At 37.0% G+C, this 19237-nt stretch overlaps 1 protein-coding gene across 2 annotated transcripts in view; it reads left to right on the forward strand.

Moving 5' to 3' along the window:
- ASPA (aspartoacylase) overlaps positions 1-14981 on the forward strand; it is an 87959-nt gene extending 72978 nt beyond the window's left edge. For both annotated transcript variants that reach the window (XM_053706090.1, XM_053706091.1), the window contains exon 8: positions 14197-14981. In XM_053706090.1, coding sequence (XP_053562065.1) covers positions 14197-14397 — 201 coding nt within the window. In that variant the 3' untranslated portion in view covers positions 14398-14981. The remainder of the gene's footprint in view (positions 1-14196) is intronic.
- Positions 14982-19237: the final 4256 nt, after the last annotated feature.

The raw sequence follows: 19237 nt of genomic DNA on the forward strand, positions 1-19237 counted from the left end.
AACTTAACCTATGTGTTCCACTTTTCTATCCTTAGTAAGTGCTGAGGATTCCTCACTACTTAAGGTAATTGGTTACCCCCTGTTTCTCAGTCACCTTTTTTCATTTAGGTGATTTGTGCACAGTGTTTGTGCTCAAGGGGATATTCAAGGTCTAGAGGCACCTGAAGGTATTCTAGGCTCTAGGATGGGCTAGTCACTCATGTGAGGAGTGTATAGGAATATGTTTGTCAATTTGAGAGGTTTCCTTTATTAAGAGTTTGGACATTTAAATGTACTCTTCTTGGTAGAATCTTAGCATCTCAGCGCTCCAGTCACATTTTTTTTCACTCCGGGGTGCTGAGTCCACTGAGGCATGCTGAGTCTGTCAGCCGGAACTGGGAAAAAAAATTACAAATGCTATATTGGGTGAACTTATGGTCTAGATTCACTGAGGCTCTCTTTTACTCTCTTTTATAGTTTAATTTTATTCATTAGTTAAACACATGTAACACAGCAAGTGGAAAAGGTGAGAAAACCAAAATCAAATAGCAGCCATCTAGAAAACTTGCTTGGCAAACCTGTTGTTAAAATGCCTTTATTTAGTTAGTGTTAGCTATTCTCATTTTTTCTTCGTTCTCTTGCTATCTTTATTTGAAAAAGAAGGCATTTAAGCTTTTTTTTTTTTGGTTCAGACCTCCGGACAGCAGGTTTTTATTGGTGGATCAATTTATCCACCAATCGGCAAGAATAACCTAGGTTGTTCACCAAAAATGGGCCAGCATCTAAACTTACATTCTTGCATTTCAAATAAAGATACCAAGAGAATGAAGAAAATTTGATAATAGGAGTAAATTGAATAAGGGAACAAGCTAATAATCAAACAAACCAAATGGGACAAGCCCAGGTACCACATCAAGGTCTCTTCCACTCACCTGGGTCCCTAATACAGCCACACAACTGCAGCCATGCACACAAATGCAAGCTAATTATCAAACAAACTGGGAACAAGTCAGGGTTCACAGACTTTTGTAATAATACTGGGAAAAAGCAAAAAAAGGAATAAGGACAACACATCCAGACCGGACCGGGTACACATCCCATGGCCAAATGGGACAAATTTGGCCAAATGCGGTAACTAACTCTTCCGGTTTTGCTTTTTAATCCTAGCTGAGAGCAGTGGCGTCACTAGGGGGGGGCGGGGGGGGGGGGCGGGGGGGGGGGGCGGGCCGCACCCGGGTGACACCCTCCAGGGGGTGACACCAAAAAAAAAAAAAAAAAAAATTTTTTTTTTTTTTTTTTTTTTAAATTTTATTGAAATTCAAAGAAATACAATGTTGAGATGCATAGATTTTTTTTTTATTAGAGGGGCTGGCATTTGTGAACATTGGTGGGACTGGGGAAGTTGTAGACACACAATTTTTTTGCCCCTTGAGCCAGTGCTGCAATTTCAACAAATAGTTTTCCCGGCTGCTTTTGCTTGTTTGTACTTTGCTTATCCCCTGCCCAATTTCGCTATGAATGTTGTGGGCATGCCATGGGGCTTGCAAAATTGCGCTGCTAGCCTAAACCTGCCTGCCTATCTGTGCTCACTGCTCAGTGACATGTGGAGCAGTGGAGTCACTCACTGCTGTGCTGTCTCTCTAAAAGGGAACTGGCAAATCATGAGGGGATGCCTGGCACCTGACCGCATGACTGTTTGACACTGTCTTTAAAGTGAAGGAGCCACGTATGATGCCCACCAGACCATTACGGTTACGGTACACTAAGTGCACACTGAACAGGTAGGAGGGCCGGGGTCTGGGGGTGGGCAGAGTGCAGAGGTGATTGGCCATAAGAAGCGGTAGGCACGCGGCCCGGGGCTGTGCACTGACAGGCTTGGAACAGAGTCAGAGAGCAGAATTTTCATAGTTTGCACCTAAAACTTTTCTTTAGTGATTTATTTTTAGAGTGCTCTGTTTATCTTTCATTTGATGCTCTGCTGAGCCAGGGAGCAGCTCTAGGCATGCGCTTTATAATTAATGCAGTGCAGTTTACATATTTTGTAAGTGTGTGTCCGAGTTTGTGTGTGTGTGTGTGTGTGTCTCAGTGTTTTTGTGTGTGTGTCTGAGTGTGTTTCTGAGTGTTTGTGTGTGCATCTGAGTATGTTTTAAGTGTGTCTGAGTGTTTGTATGTGTGTTTGCCTGTGTTTTTGTGTGTGTCTGCTTTCTGGGGGGGGTGACACCATAACTTACCACACCGGGTGACACCAACCCTAGTGACGCCACTGGCTGAGAGCTTGTTTGTGAGTGCTGGACTTTATGTGTGTTGTATTGTATTGTCTGTTTCTATAATTCTCTCTAAGGACCTGCTTAAAATTTTGCTTAAAATTTCTTAAAATTTCATTCTCTATCTGAATCACGAAAGCAAAAATTTGGGTTCAGTGTCCCTTTAATTTATAGGAGTTGTCTCAGCAATCGCATCACCACAAGTTTTATTGGTGTTATAAATGTGTGGTACAGTTTGTTGGTTTTTTTTTTTTTTCAAAAGACCAAAAATACATGTATTTGAAAGATGCAATTTTTTCTTTGAAGTATCTTGTGTCTCGATCTGGTGTCACTTACAGAATTCATGGTAAAAAAATAAATACAAATGTAGACTTTTTTTTTTAAAGAGGGTGTTATGGTATTTTGGGGAATATATTTGTTAATGCTGTCATCCTACAGTAAGATGGAACACTTTTGGAAAGATTGAAGCAGCTCCATTGTTTAAATGGAGTAAATCTTGCAAAATGTTAATTAGCTGCACAGTTCTTCTTGATTGTGGGCTAAAATAATTAAATAGCCCATCCAACGCACACACATGCTCACTATACCCATATTGCCCCTGTTCAAATGGCTTTATTAGTTATTAACACATTTCACTATGGATTTGGATTACAAGAGGTTAATTTCAGACAAGCACTTAGTGTTCTCCCCAGAAAATGTTGCCAGCTGGGGGACAATATGAAGTGCCAGGTGACTATGACATCGGGACCTTTTATAGAATTCATTATTTTGGATAGTTTCACCTACAATTTCTATAACCTCATCAATGGCAATATTTGTGTACAAACTGGACACATCTAATGTGTGCAGAATCATAGATTCTGTCACAGGGTCAGAAATACCTTTTTAAAATTTGTAAAAATTGTAAGGTGTCTTTAACCACAGTTTTCAGTGACCATACACAAGGTTATAGTGAATGGTCAATGAATTGTGCTACTAGTTTTATATGATTTGATTTAATTTAGGAATAAGTTGTTCTGCAAAGATTTTGTTATGTGATAGATCCGGACGGGAAGTGCGCTGACATCACTTCCGGGTGCCACAAGGTAGCGGCTTGGCATTTTGTTTAAAAGCAGCAGTATAGTGAGTGTGCTTTACTCTGTGTTTTCTTGAATTAATGTGATGTGATACCCTTAACAGAGGTGCAGTGCGAAATGTTGGGACTATGAGACTGGAATAAAAAAACTGTTACTAGCAGTTTTGCGAGGCGTGCGAAGTGACGGTATGTATGTATGTGTATATATGTGTGTATATGTATGTGTGTGTGTGTGTGTGTATATATATATATATATATGTGTGTGTGTGTGTATATGTGTGTGTGTATGTATTTATGTATATATATATATATATATATATATATATATATATATATATATATATATATATATATATATATATATATATATATATATATATATATATATATATAAAATGCAATACAAACCGGAAGAGTCCAAATGGGACAAGCCCAGGTACCACATCAAGGTCTCTTCCACTCACCTGGGTCCCTAATACAGCCACACAACTGCAGCCATGCACACAAATGCAAGCTAATAATCAAACAAACTGGGAACAAGTCAGGGTTCACTGACTTTTGTAATCATCCTGGGAAAAAGCAAAAAAAGGAATAAGGACAGCACATCCAGAACAGACCGGGTAACACATCCCATGGCCAAATGGGACAAATTTGGCCAAATGCGGTAACTAACTCTTCCGGTTTTGCTTTTTAATCCTAGTTGAGAGCTTGTTTGTGAGTGCTGGACTTTATGTGTGTTGTATTGTATTGTCTGTTTCTATAATTCTCTCTAAGGACCTGCACCCTGGCAGGCCCGGGGTTAACTGCCTGTGACTCTGCAGATAGAGGAGCTTTATGTCAGTGCGTTGGCAACCAAAGCTGAGCCTATTTGTGGGTCATGGGATGTGTACCCGGTCCGGTCTGGATGTGCTGTCATTACTCCTTTTTTGTGTGTGTATGTGTATATATATATATATAATATGCAGCAGAGCACATGGGCAATCAAGGGGTTAAATCAGTGTTGCATAACACACACCAGTGTTTTAATTCCTTACTTGTCCTTAAATCACATGCAGCAGCCACATATTGAGTCATTAAAAGGATTTGAATCCCACATTTTTTTCTTTCATGATTCAGATAGAGAATACAATTTTAAATGACTTTACAATTTACTTGAATTATCTAGTTTGCTTCATTCTCTTGGTATCTGTTGTTGAAGAAGCAGCAATGCACTACTGAGAGCTAGCTAAATGCTTTGTGTAGCCAATAGCATGAGATATATAAGTGAAGCCACCAAGCAGCAGCTCCTGAACCTACCTAGATATAATGTTCAACAAAAGATACCAAGAGAACAAAACAAGAGATAATAGAATAATAGAGTGCATAGGGCAGCAGAAAACCTAAATACGCCACTGGGTTGTTTGTTTGCTTTTTTTCAGCTTTAATGTCAGCAACCACATTATTTTAGTTTTTTTTTGTTTACTTCCCTCCACCTAAAAGATTTCAGTTTGTTTTTCCATTGAGTTGTACAGTTTAAAGGTCACATTAAAAGGTGGGAAACGTTCTGAAATGATTTATCTTTGTCTCGTTTTTTTACAGCACAGAAACCTGACATTTTAACAGGGGTGTGTAGACTTTTTATATCCACTGTGTGTGTATGTATGTATGTATGTGTGTGTATAAATATAAATATATATATATATATATATATATATATATATATATATATATATATATATATATATATATATATATATATATATATATATATATAAATATATAGGTAACTTCTGTGTAATAAAATCCTTATGGATTTGGCAATAATATAATCTGTGTTGGTAAGCCATCTACAATAAGTAAGGATGAAGACCCAACAGTAGTTAGATCATATAATTTGGGTCTATATAATTAGTTCTATCCTTTTTAGTTATTTTTCTCTTGGGTCTACATCCATGCCAGGTAGCATTTGGGGTTGTTAGTGCCCTAGATCTCAATATTGTCTGATTGCGTTCTCACTATCAACCTGATGTTCATAGTTATTTTGTCCATATCCACATGATGTGAATCAGTAGCGGACCTACTCAACTGAGGGCCCTGGTGCAAAAAAATGTTGCCCCCCCAAAAAGGTAATTCTGTACAATGGTTTTGAGAATAGATAGATACATAGGTAGCTACACCTGCAACCTGCACTAATAAAAGGCTCAGCCGTATTAGGATGGTACACATTCTGCACAAGCCTATTTATAGACTGACTGCTGTGCCCCCCCCCCCCCAGCCCTTGCGCCCGGTGCCACTGCACCAATGGTAGTTTCACCCCTGATGTAAATTACAGATTACTATATGTATAGAATTAAGGCACAAGAAATATTTGCAGTGTATGATTTTAAAGGTTTTCCCAGTATTGTGCTATATAGAGCCTGTCTTCCCATAGTGTAAATCTACAAGGTGATGCCATATGTTCTACAGTAAATATTGTGGTACAACCCTTTTCCGTCTGTCTTAGGTAAGATCCGTTTAATAATATATGTTCTGTTGTGGCCCCGTTCAGGATTCAAAAGGTTTCTTTAGAATACTTGGCATAGTTGATGTTTTATTTATACAATTTCTGTAATGCCTTAATGCCATTTAATATAGAAAATATGGCGTTTGTTATTTTTGTATTCTACATTCTCCTGTTATATAAAGACAAGACTCTTTGTATTAGTTTATATATTTAGCTACAGAGCATGGATCTATCTCTCTGTAGTATATAACCAAGGGGTTGCTTTTTGATGTACTTTATATTGTCTGTACACTTTCTGAACCTCAATAAAAAATATTTAAAAAACAAAACAGGGGAACTTCTGACAGTGGCTATTACAGGTTGTGACTCTGATCTTCCTCGTGGCTCAGCAATCTGGTAAATATCACTGGATTTAGACATCGTTCAGCCTTTATAATGATAGACAGAGATTCATTGATTGTAACAACATCTAAAAATGTCATTTGGATGATTATCTAGTTAAGCCCAGGGTATAGTTGTGGCCCATTGCGGTGTCTGGCAGCATTTGGATTTCAACTCCCTCCCCCGGGTAAGCAGTAAGCTCCCCTGCAGGCATTTGCCACTCTACCTGTTAACTAGCATTTTTGTAGCCTGTTCTTTCATTTTGTGAAAACCTAAAGCTTAGGACCAGCCTATTGCTATAAACAAGGGTTAACCTGAAGGAATAGGAATAAGATGGCGCTCCTTGTGAAAGCCCAGCTAGAAAAATGTGATTGTCTCTTATGTGAGCACGTTCAGGAGCTTGACATGCTACTGCAGGAAGAGGGGACTTACAGTTGCGAAATACCTGAGTGTGAAGAGCATCAGCACAGTTTTTCAGACAACAGCTGCTTGTCGGACTAACAAGTGTGCCTTCTTATCTCCCTTTGGAGGAGAAGTGTCCATTACTGACAATAGAAATGGAGATGGCTACAGTTCCCAGACAAGTACATCAGATTGTACTCACTTAGCCTACCTAAAAATAACAGCAGCGCGAAGAACAGATATTGCAAACTTCTCCTTGAGGCAATGGTATGTGACAGACCACAGGAGACCAGAAGGTCAATGCTACCCTGACATTACGGAGACATGTACCTGTTATGCTCTCAATACTTTTTAACGTTATCATCTTCTCATTACTTAAAGGGACATGAAACACAAATTTTTTTCTTTCATGATTCAGATAGATAATAGATTTTTAAACCACTTTCCCATTTACTTCTATTGTTTAATTTGCTTCATTCTCTTGTTATCCTTTGCTGAAAGATTTATCTAGATAAGCTCAGGAGCAGCAAAGAACCTAGGTTATCGCTTCTGATTGGTGGCTGTATGTATATGTATGTGTGTGTGTATATATATATATATATATATATATATATACACACAGCTTGTCATTGGCTCACCCATTCGTTCAGTTAGAAACCAGTAATGCATTGCTGCTCCTTCAACAAGAAATAATAAGAGAATTAAACAAATTAGATAATAGAAGTAAATTAGAAAGTTGTTTAAAATTGTATTCTCTGTCTGAATCATGAAATAATTATTTTGGGTTTCATGTCCTTTTAACTATGGCTTTGTCTCTTGCAGCAATCTCACTTGCAATATGTGCAGATGAGAAAGATTAGAAGGTTATCTACTTCCGCACTTTGATATCTATGTCATCAGGCAATACACAAATAGTACTGACTTGGTTATAGCCCGTATCTATCTACCTTATAGTCTGATGGATATGAGGTGGTTTGCTCATATTTTAGTTTTTGGACCATCTTCAGGTATTCTTATAGCTCATGCGATTTTGTTTTAGCACAGGCTTTTAAATATTCATTCTATATCTTGAAGTCCCACAGTCTAAGAAACCCTTAAATATGTTATTTTATTTGTGTCTTGCTGTTTGTTAATCAGGTATATGTCTATATTGGTGGTCTCATACATTTAGCAAAAAAAAAATTAAATGTATAATAGAGCTCTTTATCTGTGAGCCTTAAAGTGCATCCTGTTAGTGAAAAGAATTTAAGCTCTTACATATGCATAGTATACTGTCCCTTTTAAAGGGACATTAAAGACTGAGATGATAATATAAAATGATAAATTGTATGTATAAAAAAATATTTGCACTATACTTTATTTATTTTGTTTTCCTTTCCTGTAATTCCATTCTGAAAGTGTGAGCTTTTCAGTTCCTGTTAGAAAAGGAAGTACAGAACACTGTTATATTCCAAACAGCCATTGGGTGAACACTCTAGTAACCTATTTATAACTGTCCCTAATTGGCCACAGCAGAGAAGGTAACCAAAGTTACAACATGGCAGCTCCCATTGTTTTATAGACACTAAGGCCCCTATTTATCAAGGTCTGGCGGACCTGATCCGACACTGCGGATCAGGTCCGCCAGACCTCGCTGAATACGGCGAGCAATACGCTTGCCGTATTCAGCATTGCACCAGCAGCTCACAAGAGCTGCTGGTGCAACGCCGCCCCCTGCAGACTCAGATCGAGTACGATCGGGTTGATTTCCGGCGATGTCTGTCCGCCTGCTCAGAGCAGGCGGACAGGTTATGGAGCAGCGGTCTTTGTGACCACTGCTTCATAACTGCTGTTTCTGGCGAGCCTGCAGGCTCGCCAGAAACACGGGGCATCAAGCTCCAATCGGAGCTTGATAAATATGCCCCAAAAACTTTACACTTATGTTGTCACTATTTAAACAGCTAATAAAACTTTAAAACATACATCTACATGGTATTCTCAGACTAATCATTTCTTTGAATGCATCATTCTATCTAGCATTTATTTAGTGTTTAATGTCCCTTTAAGCTCTTCCATATGGGAATGCATAGTACACTGTTCTGGATTTATCCCACATAAACAGCTTAAGAGACCATCTAGTCTATTATTCTGTTTGAGCAAGTTTTGTGTATTATATTTACATTGAAATTCTTGCACATTTTAAAGAGATACTAAACTCAATTTTTTGTCTTTCAGGATTCGGATAGAGCATGTAATTTTTTTTTTTTCATATTATTTTTTATTAACCAACAGAGGGTGACATTATGCAGTAATACAAATTTGGTTCATGGCAATATTTAAAAAAAAAAAAAAAAAACACTTGTCCTCATCTTGAGGTTCAAATAATTTCAGCAGAAGAAAACAAAAGCAAGCTATGTAAAATAATATTTGACCCACAGTTTCTCCCACCTATAAAAAAGTGAGTGTTATCTTCTTTCAGGTCTAAGACTGAAAACAAAACCTTATTCCTTAAGGAAAGATCCCCCTTAGAAAAGAAAGTAATCCCCTTCCTTGCTGCTCCCTCTACCAAATACCTAACAGGATCATTTCTGAATTTTGAAAAGGAAAGATCATATATTCTCTATCATTTTCGGGTAGTGATTTAATATATATTGCCCATTTATTAAAGAATTTCCTAATGTCCTCTTCATTGTTAATGTCTGTGTCTTTTTGTTCTAATAAACATTGTTTCTTGAGGCAATTTTGAATTTCCAGCACACTTGGTACCGAGCGCATTTTCCATTTTTTGCATATCAAATATCTGGTGGCTAATATAGAGATATTCACGCTCTTTTCCCTTGCCAGAGAAATTGTCTGATTAGGCCATTAATCGTACGTATATCTTTTTCAAAAAGGATTACTGGAACATTCTGCAGTATATATAGCAGTTTCGGGAGGAGGATCATTTTAACCAATGCTATCCTTCCTGAAATTGAAAGTGGCAGACTTTGCCAGGTTCTAAGTTTTTCCTTAAATTGCCTAATAATTGGGGGAATGTTAAGCTCATATACCAAATCTGAATTCGCAGGGATAATTATTCCTAAGTATTTGAATGAGTCTGTTACTCTTTTAAATGGATTCTCCAGACATGAATCCTTATTCCTGCGGATCCAGAGAATTTCTGATTTAGATGCATTTATTTTATACCCTGAAAAGGTGCCGAATTGATCAATTATCTGCATCAGTTTTGGAATATTGACCTTAGTATTTGATAGATACAGCAAGACATCATCTGCATATAAGCCTATTTTCATCTCATGATTTAGGATCTTTATTCCCTCTAAACTTTGCCTTATCGTAATAGCCAAGGGCTCGATGGCAATGTTAAACAGAAGCGGGGAGAGAGGGCAACTCTGGCGCGTTCCTCTTTCAAGAGTTATTGATGGACATATCATACCGTTAATTATCAAACTTGTAGCTGAACTTTTATAAAGACTCTCTACAAATTGAGGGAATTTGCCATTGATTCCAAATTTCAACAAAGATGTGTTAAGATGTTTTTCTGCGTCAATGGATAAAATAGCCATATCTGATGCCCCAGGGTCTTCCTCTCTCCCCGCCAAGATCTTTTCGTAATATTCCAGAGTGACCAATACCTCCCTAATTTTGGCCGAGGAATTTCGTCCGTTCATAAAGCCAGCTTGATCCGGATGAACCACTTTTGGCAAAATTAACTGTAGTCTAGATGCTAAGATGGACATTAAGATCTTGTAATCTGAATTAAGTAGGGCTATTGGCCTATATGATTCTTTAAGCCTAGGGTCTTTTCCTGCTTTAGGGATTAAGGTTGTGTGGGAAAAAGAAAATGAAGCTGAAACTGGTTTGCCTTTGGTATAGTATTCGTTATATAAATTTGTTAGATATGGCGCAATTTCTTCCACTAGTATTTTATCAAATTCGCCAGGTAGTCCGTCCGGACCAGCCGCCTTATTAATCGGTAGTTTAGAGATTGCCACCTTTACTTCTTGAACCGATATAGGAGCATTAATCCTAACGATGCAATCATCAGTTAATGAGGGGCTAACAATCTTATTCCAAAACTCTGCAGATTTATCTTGATCATAACCCTTATCGGAATATACATTTTGATAATATTTCACCAATACAGTTGCAATCTTATCAGGATCTAAAATTCGCTTTCCCTTATCTAAGAGTTCTTCAATATAAGGTTGTTTTTTTCATTATTAACCAATCTAGATAACATCTTTCCAGATTTATTCCCAAATCTGTAGAATTTAGCCTGAGTTTTTAGTTCTTTCTGCACTTGTTGGGTTAAGGTAAATGTGTCCCTAGTTTCTTTAGCTCGCTCGTACTTAGCCCAATTTAGGGCATTTTTATGCAGTAAGAATTTATTATTTGAGTTAGATAGTGCCTTATTTATTTCTTTTTCTCTTGTCTTTAATTTTTTAGTTAAAGCGATATTATAAGTTAGTATTTCTCCTCTGAGAACCGCCTTAGCGGTATCCCAGAGCAGTTCTGGGTGTTCAATATATTCATAATTGAACTGTATAAATTCCTCAAATTTCGACCTGAGATGAGTTTTAAATTTCATATCCGTTACTAAGTAATGTGGAAAGAAAAAAAACGCAGAGATTTAATTCGCGGCCGTTTCAACTGAATATCCAAAGAAATGGGGGCATGATCTGATATTGATATGGGAAAGATTCTTGCTTGCACCGTTATAGGCCCTATACGCTCGTCTATAAGGAATAGATCTATTCGTGAAAGAGTTTTGTGTGCTTTTGAAAGACAGGTAAATTCCTGTGTATCCGGGTTTTGAATATGCCATATATCCCGTAGTGCTAAATTTTGTTTTATTTTCTTGATCATTTTAAATTCTAGATTATCCTTTTTCTGTTTCGTAGTTTCTCAAAGCCTGTCTAATGGGCATTGCGGCGCCATATTAAAATCCCCACCAATAATGAGGTGTCCCTGACTATACAGTAATAATTTAGATTGTATTCTATTCCAAAATTCTGAATCAAAAGTATTGGGGCCATATATATTGCATAGTGTATAGATATCCTGGGTGAGTTTTATTTTTAACAGAACAAATCTTCCCTCCGGATCGGGCTCGCAGTGCAGAACCTCAATTTGGTTTTTTTTCCCTATTAAGATAGCTACTCCCCTTTTTTTACCAATACTTGGTGAGAAGAACACTTCTTTAACCCATGAGGTTTTAAGTTTAGAGGATTCCTCTGAGTTAAGATGTGTTTCTTGGATTAACCCTATATCCATCTGGGACTTCATTAATTGTGTCAGTATAACTTTTCGCTTAATAGAGGTAGAAATCCCTCCCACGTTCCATGATACAATCCTAAGTTTTTTTATTTTCTTGTATTTTTAAACCTACTCTGGGGTGAAACAGCTAAGAGGGGGAGGGAAAAGATATAAAAAATGCTGGGGAAGAGAGAAAAAAAAAAGAGAAAAAAAACAAAACAAAACACAGTGAGACCCCCGTAAGGGGGGGGGGGGGGGACTCAGACAATTTCCCTAAGTGCCCCATCTATCTCTGAGTGACGGGATTAAACCCACGATTAGGTCTACTCTGACGGAACTGACCCCTTCAGTACTGGTAGGTCCAGAGTTGTAAAGAATTTCTCAGCTGCAACAGCCTCCACAAAAAAATATGTAACATCCTTCACTGTTACTTTAAGCTTAGCAAAGGAAAAATTATGGTGGCATCCAGGCCATGTTTTATAAATTTAGTGCACATTGGTGCCAGATCTCTCCTTTTTAAGGCTGTCTCAGCCGAGAAATCCTGAAAGATTAAAATTTTAGCACCATCAATAATAAGTGGCTGGGTTTTACGGAATTGTTGTAAAAATTTAAGTTTGCCTTGATAATTAAGTAGTTTGGCAATTATAGGTCTAGGTCTGGTAGGGTTATTATTAGATGTACGAGGTGGACCAAGCCTATGTGCCCTCTCCACCAAGACTTGGCGGTATGTCGACTGAAATTTAAGAGCATTAGTGAGAGTGTCTGAAATAAAGAGGACCAAGTCCTCATACTGGCTCTCTTCTGGGAGTCCTATTATTCTAATGTTATTCCTTCTACTGTGGTTTTCTAGGTCTTCCAGCCTAGATAAGGTTTTTTGAATACTTATACTCATGTTTTCAAATTTAGAGCCATACGAGGTAGTGAGGTCCTCTAAGTCAGACACTCTTTGCTCAGCCTCCTGTAGCCTTGCTGAAAATTGTCTGATTTCTTGTGTTAAAACCATTATATCTTGTTTGATTTCCGCTTTTAAAGCGTCAAACTTGGGGGAGAGGGCCTCTGAAATGCTGGCAACCAGAGTTTGAGTATTTAGTGCTTCTGGTGTAGCTATGTTTATCATGGTAGATTGAGCATCGACAACTGGATCTTGCGTACCCTTGGGCTTTCTGTCCCTATGTCTTACTGCCATAGTTGGGGAAGGTGTTTTGGCCGAGATGCCAAGAAACTTATCCATGTACCAGGTGTAGTTAAGTGGTGAAAAAAGGGTGATTCAGGAATAAAAAAGATAATTTTTAGAGATCTAGTATGTAGCCGTGTAAGAAGAGCAAGAAAAATTGATTTTAATTTAGGGCCTCTAAGTGTTTGCTTTACACTTGGACTTTGTAGTGCATGTAATTTTAAGCAACTTTTCTAATTTACTCCTATTATCAATTTTCTTTGTTCTCTTGCTATCTTTATTTAAAAAAAAGCAGGAATGTAAAGCTTAGGAGCTGGCCTATTTAAGGTTCAGCACCCTGGATATCACTTGGTTATTGGTGACTACTTTCAGCCAACCAATCAGCAAGCATAACCCATGTTCTGAATCAAAAATGGGCCAACTCCTAAGCTTTCCTGCTTTTTAAATAAAGATAGCAAGACAATGAAGAAAATTGTTAATAGGATTAAATTAGAAAGTTGCTTAAAATTGCATGCTCTATCTGAATCATTAAAGAAAAAATTCGGATTGTGTATCCCTTTAATACAAGTAGCTAAATGCATTTCTTATTGCTCTCTATTTTTGAACCTTCAGCAATCATAAAATAATCATTTACCATTCACTAAGGCCATAAGAGGTCTTAAGGCTACATAAACTCTTGTACATGTTATATTTTTTTCTGCCTTACTGCTTATTACCTAAGCTTATGTGTATATTGGTTTTATTGTACACATCTTTAAATATCTTCCATTTTGCTCTTTATTTGAAGGACCTAAGGTTTTTCCTGCTAGTGAAAAGAATTATCTTCAATATAAGTATGTATAGTTCACTATTCAAGTTTCACCCTTTATGATGATGATCACAGTTTAAGAAAGCCTCTAACCTATTATTAAACAGGTTTTATTACTTGTTACACCTATACACATGTGCACATTATTCATTCTATTTTCATTCGTATTTCTAAATGTGCCACTCATTTCACATGAACCAAATATATAAGTATTGCTCTTTTTATGTGGGTGCAACGTGACATTGTCATATCAGTATATTCTTAACATCTAAAACTTATAAACTAACCTTTTTTTATCTCCTGCTCATCATTAGTTTATACTATTATAATGATGTGATGTGTCATACAGTGTTTTACATCACAATATATCGTTTAAATGACATTGTTTTACAGGATCAAGACTGGCAAGAACTGAAATCTGGAGATCCTATATTTTTCACCCTAGACGGGAAGACTATAAACTACGAAGGCGAAGACAGCGTGTTTCCAACCTTTGTTAATGAAGCAGCATATTATGAAAAAAAGCAGGCATTTACAAAAACTCAGAAAGTGACATTAGATGCACAAGCAGTTAGACCTTTATCAGAAAGATGAGGAACATATTTGTTTTTTTCATTTTGTATTTCTTAAAACAACATATTATTTCTTAATACAGGGGGACATAAAGCATACACTTAATACTGATATAAAAATACACTTTGGACTAATAAGAAGTTGAGCTGCCCTTATGTATAACAAAAGCATGAGATAGATAATATATATCTTTAGAAACTTCTGCAGTTATATACATTATACATATTTAGATCTACAATTGTGCAGGTATTGCTTGAGTTGTTCCAGTATAAGCCTAACGTTTGAAAATGTGCGTAGGGTTAATGAATTGCACTTTTACTGGGTAATTTTACTCTTTAACTGCTGAGCCATTTTCACCGCTATGCTGAGCTGTTTTGCAGTTTTTAGATGCTGCTCACATTTAAGCCCTTCTTTAGACTATTTTTCAGTTAAAAAAAACAAACAAAAAAAACACACCTACTATGTCTTTTTTCAGGAGACCCAGCAGATTCAAACTATAGTATTATTTTATTTATATATCATGACATGTGAGAAACCTGCAAAAAAAAAAAGTGGAGGAAATAATTTTTTTAAATTAAAATTGTAATAAATAATGTTATAAACAATAGCGTGTGTGATTTTTTTCCCCCTCTTAACTTAGAGAATGGGATGTCCTTATATAAATAAGGGTCTTTCAGTATAGTTATGCAAATCTGATCTGCACATAGGGGCTCCCGTGAGCCTCTGCTCAAATAAATGTACATTTATTCTCGCTAGGTGATCACTAGTACCACAGTGATCACTTGGCTATTAAAACTTATATAGGGGCCTTATTTTAAAGAGGGCCTTTTTGGCTTTGAAATTAGGGGTCTTGTGGGTCTCATTTTTGAACAATCTGTGCTTTTACTTTATAGCCCCAAGACAAACACCATTGGGTGATATGGATTTATAAGGCTTGTCATCATCACTAAATACCCTGGGGTAGATTTAACAAGCAGCAAATCATGTCCGCTCGCCATTTAATAAATTGACCCCCCTGTGTCATCATCCGTACTTAAGGGGTAAAGTGGATTGGTTAAGTTGTTTTTATATTGTTCAAAGTTTGAAAAAAGGTTGTTTTTGTGATTCCATTTAGTTTTAAGAAAAATCTTTGCAATCACCTATCGAAACAAAATATAAAAGGGTTATTGTTTTGTAAAATAGGTGTGAAAGTGAGCAGTCATTTTTTTATATATTTCAAAGCATTTTCTGCAGATTTTTTTTCCCCATAGAAAATTTAGAATGAACAGTTTGAAATGCTGTAGAAAAGACAAACAAGAGTCATCTGAGTTTAATATGAGTTTTCTTACAACCCAAATTGTAAAATTGCAAAAAAATTGAAAATGCATACAATATATTTGTTTTGTTTATGGTTTACTATTGGAGAGGGGTTAAAATGGTGAGTAAGTGACGAGTAAGAGTAAAGAAAATACAAACTAAAAGGGACACTGAACCCAATTTTTTTCTTTTATGATTCAGATAGAGCATGCAATTTTAAGCAACTTTCTAATTTACTCCTATTATCAATTTTTCTTTGTTCTCTTGCTATCTTTATTTGAAAAAGAAGGCATCTAAGCTAAGGAGCCAGCAAATTTTTGGTTCAGACCAATGGACAGCACTTTTTTAAACAGATATCTGACAGCGCTAAAGGGATGACCTATGGCTCCTTAACAGAATGGGTCCCTAGCCACCCACAATATAAGAAAGGTACACAAAGAATGACTGAAGGAGCGCCTAACCAAAGGCAAGGTCTACTAACAAGGAGGTTAAAAACTAGATGTAGCCTATAGCTTATATAAAAGTTGAGTATTTAATAACATATGTAGTATATTCTGTAAACGTTAAAACATCTGTAAATTGTTACAAATAAATGCATGGATCCATGACTAAAAATGACATTTATCCTAGAACAAATAAAATATGGATAAAAATTGTGAGAGCTATCAATGATTCAACGGATATATGCTCTAAGTGTTGTCACAGTACTATTGAGTCAATATTAAAACATATTTAAGCAAAGAACAATGGGGACAATAATGGATAAGATACAGATAATGCAAACAAATAAGAAAGAATAAGTGAAAAGTTCATGAGATAGTCCATCAAGTGAAAGACAATTCTTCTCTTGCTTGTTATCCAAAGTACAAGTGCAAAGATGATAAAAATCCACAATAGAGTTGGTGTACACAGAAAATCCAATAAAAATCACAAAAATAAAAAATTTGAAAAATGTGAAAAAATATGAAAATATATATATATAAAATGTGAAACAATAAAATGTGAAACAATAAAAACAGCTGTGTGTATCCCCAAAAAATAAAAAGATAACAATAAAATGCAATTGACTGATGTTAATCAGATAAAATAATCCAGTGACTGAAAATCCTATTTAAAAAAATTTGTGTTTTCCAAAAAATATATATATAGGTGAAATTCTTCAAATCCTGTGAACAGGATTTGAAGAATTTCACCTATATATATATATTTTGGAAAACACAATTTTTTTTAAATAGGATTTTCAGTCACTGGGTTATTTTATCTGAATAACATCAGTCAATTTATTTTTTTTATTGTTATCTTTTTATTTTTTGGGGATACACACAGCTGTTTTTATTGTTTCACATTTTATTGTTTCACATTTTATATATATATTTTCATATTTTTTCACATTTTTGATTTTTGTGATTTTTATTGGATTTTCTGTGTACACCAACTCTATTGTGGATTTTCATCATCTTTGCATTTGTACTTTGGATAACAAGCAAGAGGAGAATTGTCTTTCACTTGATGGACTATCTCATGAACTTTTCACTTATTCTTTCTTATTTGTTTGCATTATCTGTATCTTATCCATTATTGTCCCCATTGTTCTTTGCTTAAATATGTTTTAATATTGACTCAATAGTACTGTGACAACACTTAGAGCATATATCCGTTGAATCATTGATAGTTCTCACAATTTATATCCATATTTTATTTGTTCTAGGATAAATGTCATTTTTAGTCATGGATCCATGCATTTATTTGTAACAATTTACCGAAGTTTTAACGTTTACAGAATATACTACATATGTTATTAAATACTCAACTTTTATATAAGCTATAGGCTACATCTAGTTTTTAACCTCCTTGTTAGTAGACCTTGCCTTTGGTTAGGCGCTCCTTCAGTCATTCTTTGTGGACAGCACTTTTTTATTGGTGCTGTCCAATCAGCAAGGACAACCCAGGTTGTTCACCAAAAATGGTCCGGCATCTAAACTTACATTCTTGCTTTTCAAATAAACATACCAAGAGAATGAAGAAAATGTAATAATAGGAGTAAATTAGAAAGTCGCTTAAAATTGCATGCTCTATCTGAATCACGAAAGAAAAAAATTGGGTTCTGGAGTTTTAAGTAATCAGTCTCTCAGCGAGGGTGTTACGGTACCAACAGTGTACCAAGGGTTAATACCAGATGAACAATGTCCTGCATAGGGAATCAGCAATTCACAACCCAGCCAGTTTCAGGTTTAAAACAGAATGTCATTTATTAAAGGCTATGCCTAGTATTTATGTAGGTCTGACCCCCCCCCCCCCAGATGGGGGTTGAAAGGCTGTTGTACATTACATGGAGGGAACAAGCCCTTTGACATGATACAATAGAATTATATTACTTAAACACTTCAACCACAAGACACTCTTGGCCCTTCTTATCACTTAGGCGTTTTCTCTCTGGAGGTGATCAAACAATAGAATGCTTAGCACTAATTAGATTATAGCTGGAGCCAGCAACTCTGTCTTTAGAAATTAGTTTCTTAGCTAAACACAATTAACTCCTTCAGTCCTGACAGAAGGGTCTGTCACATATCTCCCCCCTTGTGGAACACTCCGGCAGACCCGGCTTGACCCTTTGGCGGGTCAACCTGGGGATGACCGGACTAGGAGGTGGTAGGCATGTCAGTTTGCCAGGACAATCCATCTGTATTCCCGTTATGAGAGAGAATTCCTGTCCATACAAAGAAGGGTTCAACTTCCTCAGTGCCCAGACTAGGGCTAAACAGTCCTTCAAAATCCCATCAGCTTCTTTACGAGTTTTCTGTACCTGCTCTTTATAGGTATCCACAATCCCTTCATACTGACATAGGGTGCCCTTGAGTTGCTGCACCTCACTATGAGCCAGCGTCAGCTTCTCCTCAAGTGTCGCTAAGTTTGTCTTTAAGGTTTCATGTCCCACTCTCAAGCTGGTGTTTTCTGCAGTCTGTCGGTGCAGCTTGTGTAGCAGAGATTCACGTTCTAAACGTGCTTTTTCCTCTGCGCTCCTCTTCTCCTTCATCAGCGCATTGTAACGGGACTTCCACGTATCAATAGCGGATAGAGATTTACTGAGCTCAGCGTCCTGGGGCTTAGCAGCAGGGGGGTCAGTCTCTGCTGCACGGATCTGAGCACGGGTAGTCACAGGGTTAACATCAGCGGGACCCATGGGAGCATAGGCAGAAACAAGGGGAGCCAAGTCATTTCCAAGAAGAACATCAGCAGGTAAGTCCTTCTTGACCCCCACATTCACAGGTCTAGCGCCCACTCCCCAATCCAAATGTACCCTGGCAACAGGTAGGCTGAACACATCGCCCCCTGCTACCCTCACAGCCACAGTGTCTCCAGTGTACTGTTTCTCAGACACCAAGTTCTTTTGAAGCAAGGTCATGGTAGCACCAGTATCCCGTAGACCACTGACCTTCTTCCCATTCACTTTAACCAGTTGCCGGTTATTCCGGTGGGCAGCTTGCACAAGGTCTGCCTCATGTAGGATGCTCCAGCATTCTTGCGCCTCTACGTAGTGGGCCGCAGGCTGAGAGTTACGTGGGAT

This window comes from Bombina bombina, chromosome 3 (genome assembly GCF_027579735.1).
Source record: "Bombina bombina isolate aBomBom1 chromosome 3, aBomBom1.pri, whole genome shotgun sequence".
In the NCBI taxonomy this organism is placed as follows: Eukaryota; Metazoa; Chordata; class Amphibia; order Anura; family Bombinatoridae; genus Bombina; species Bombina bombina.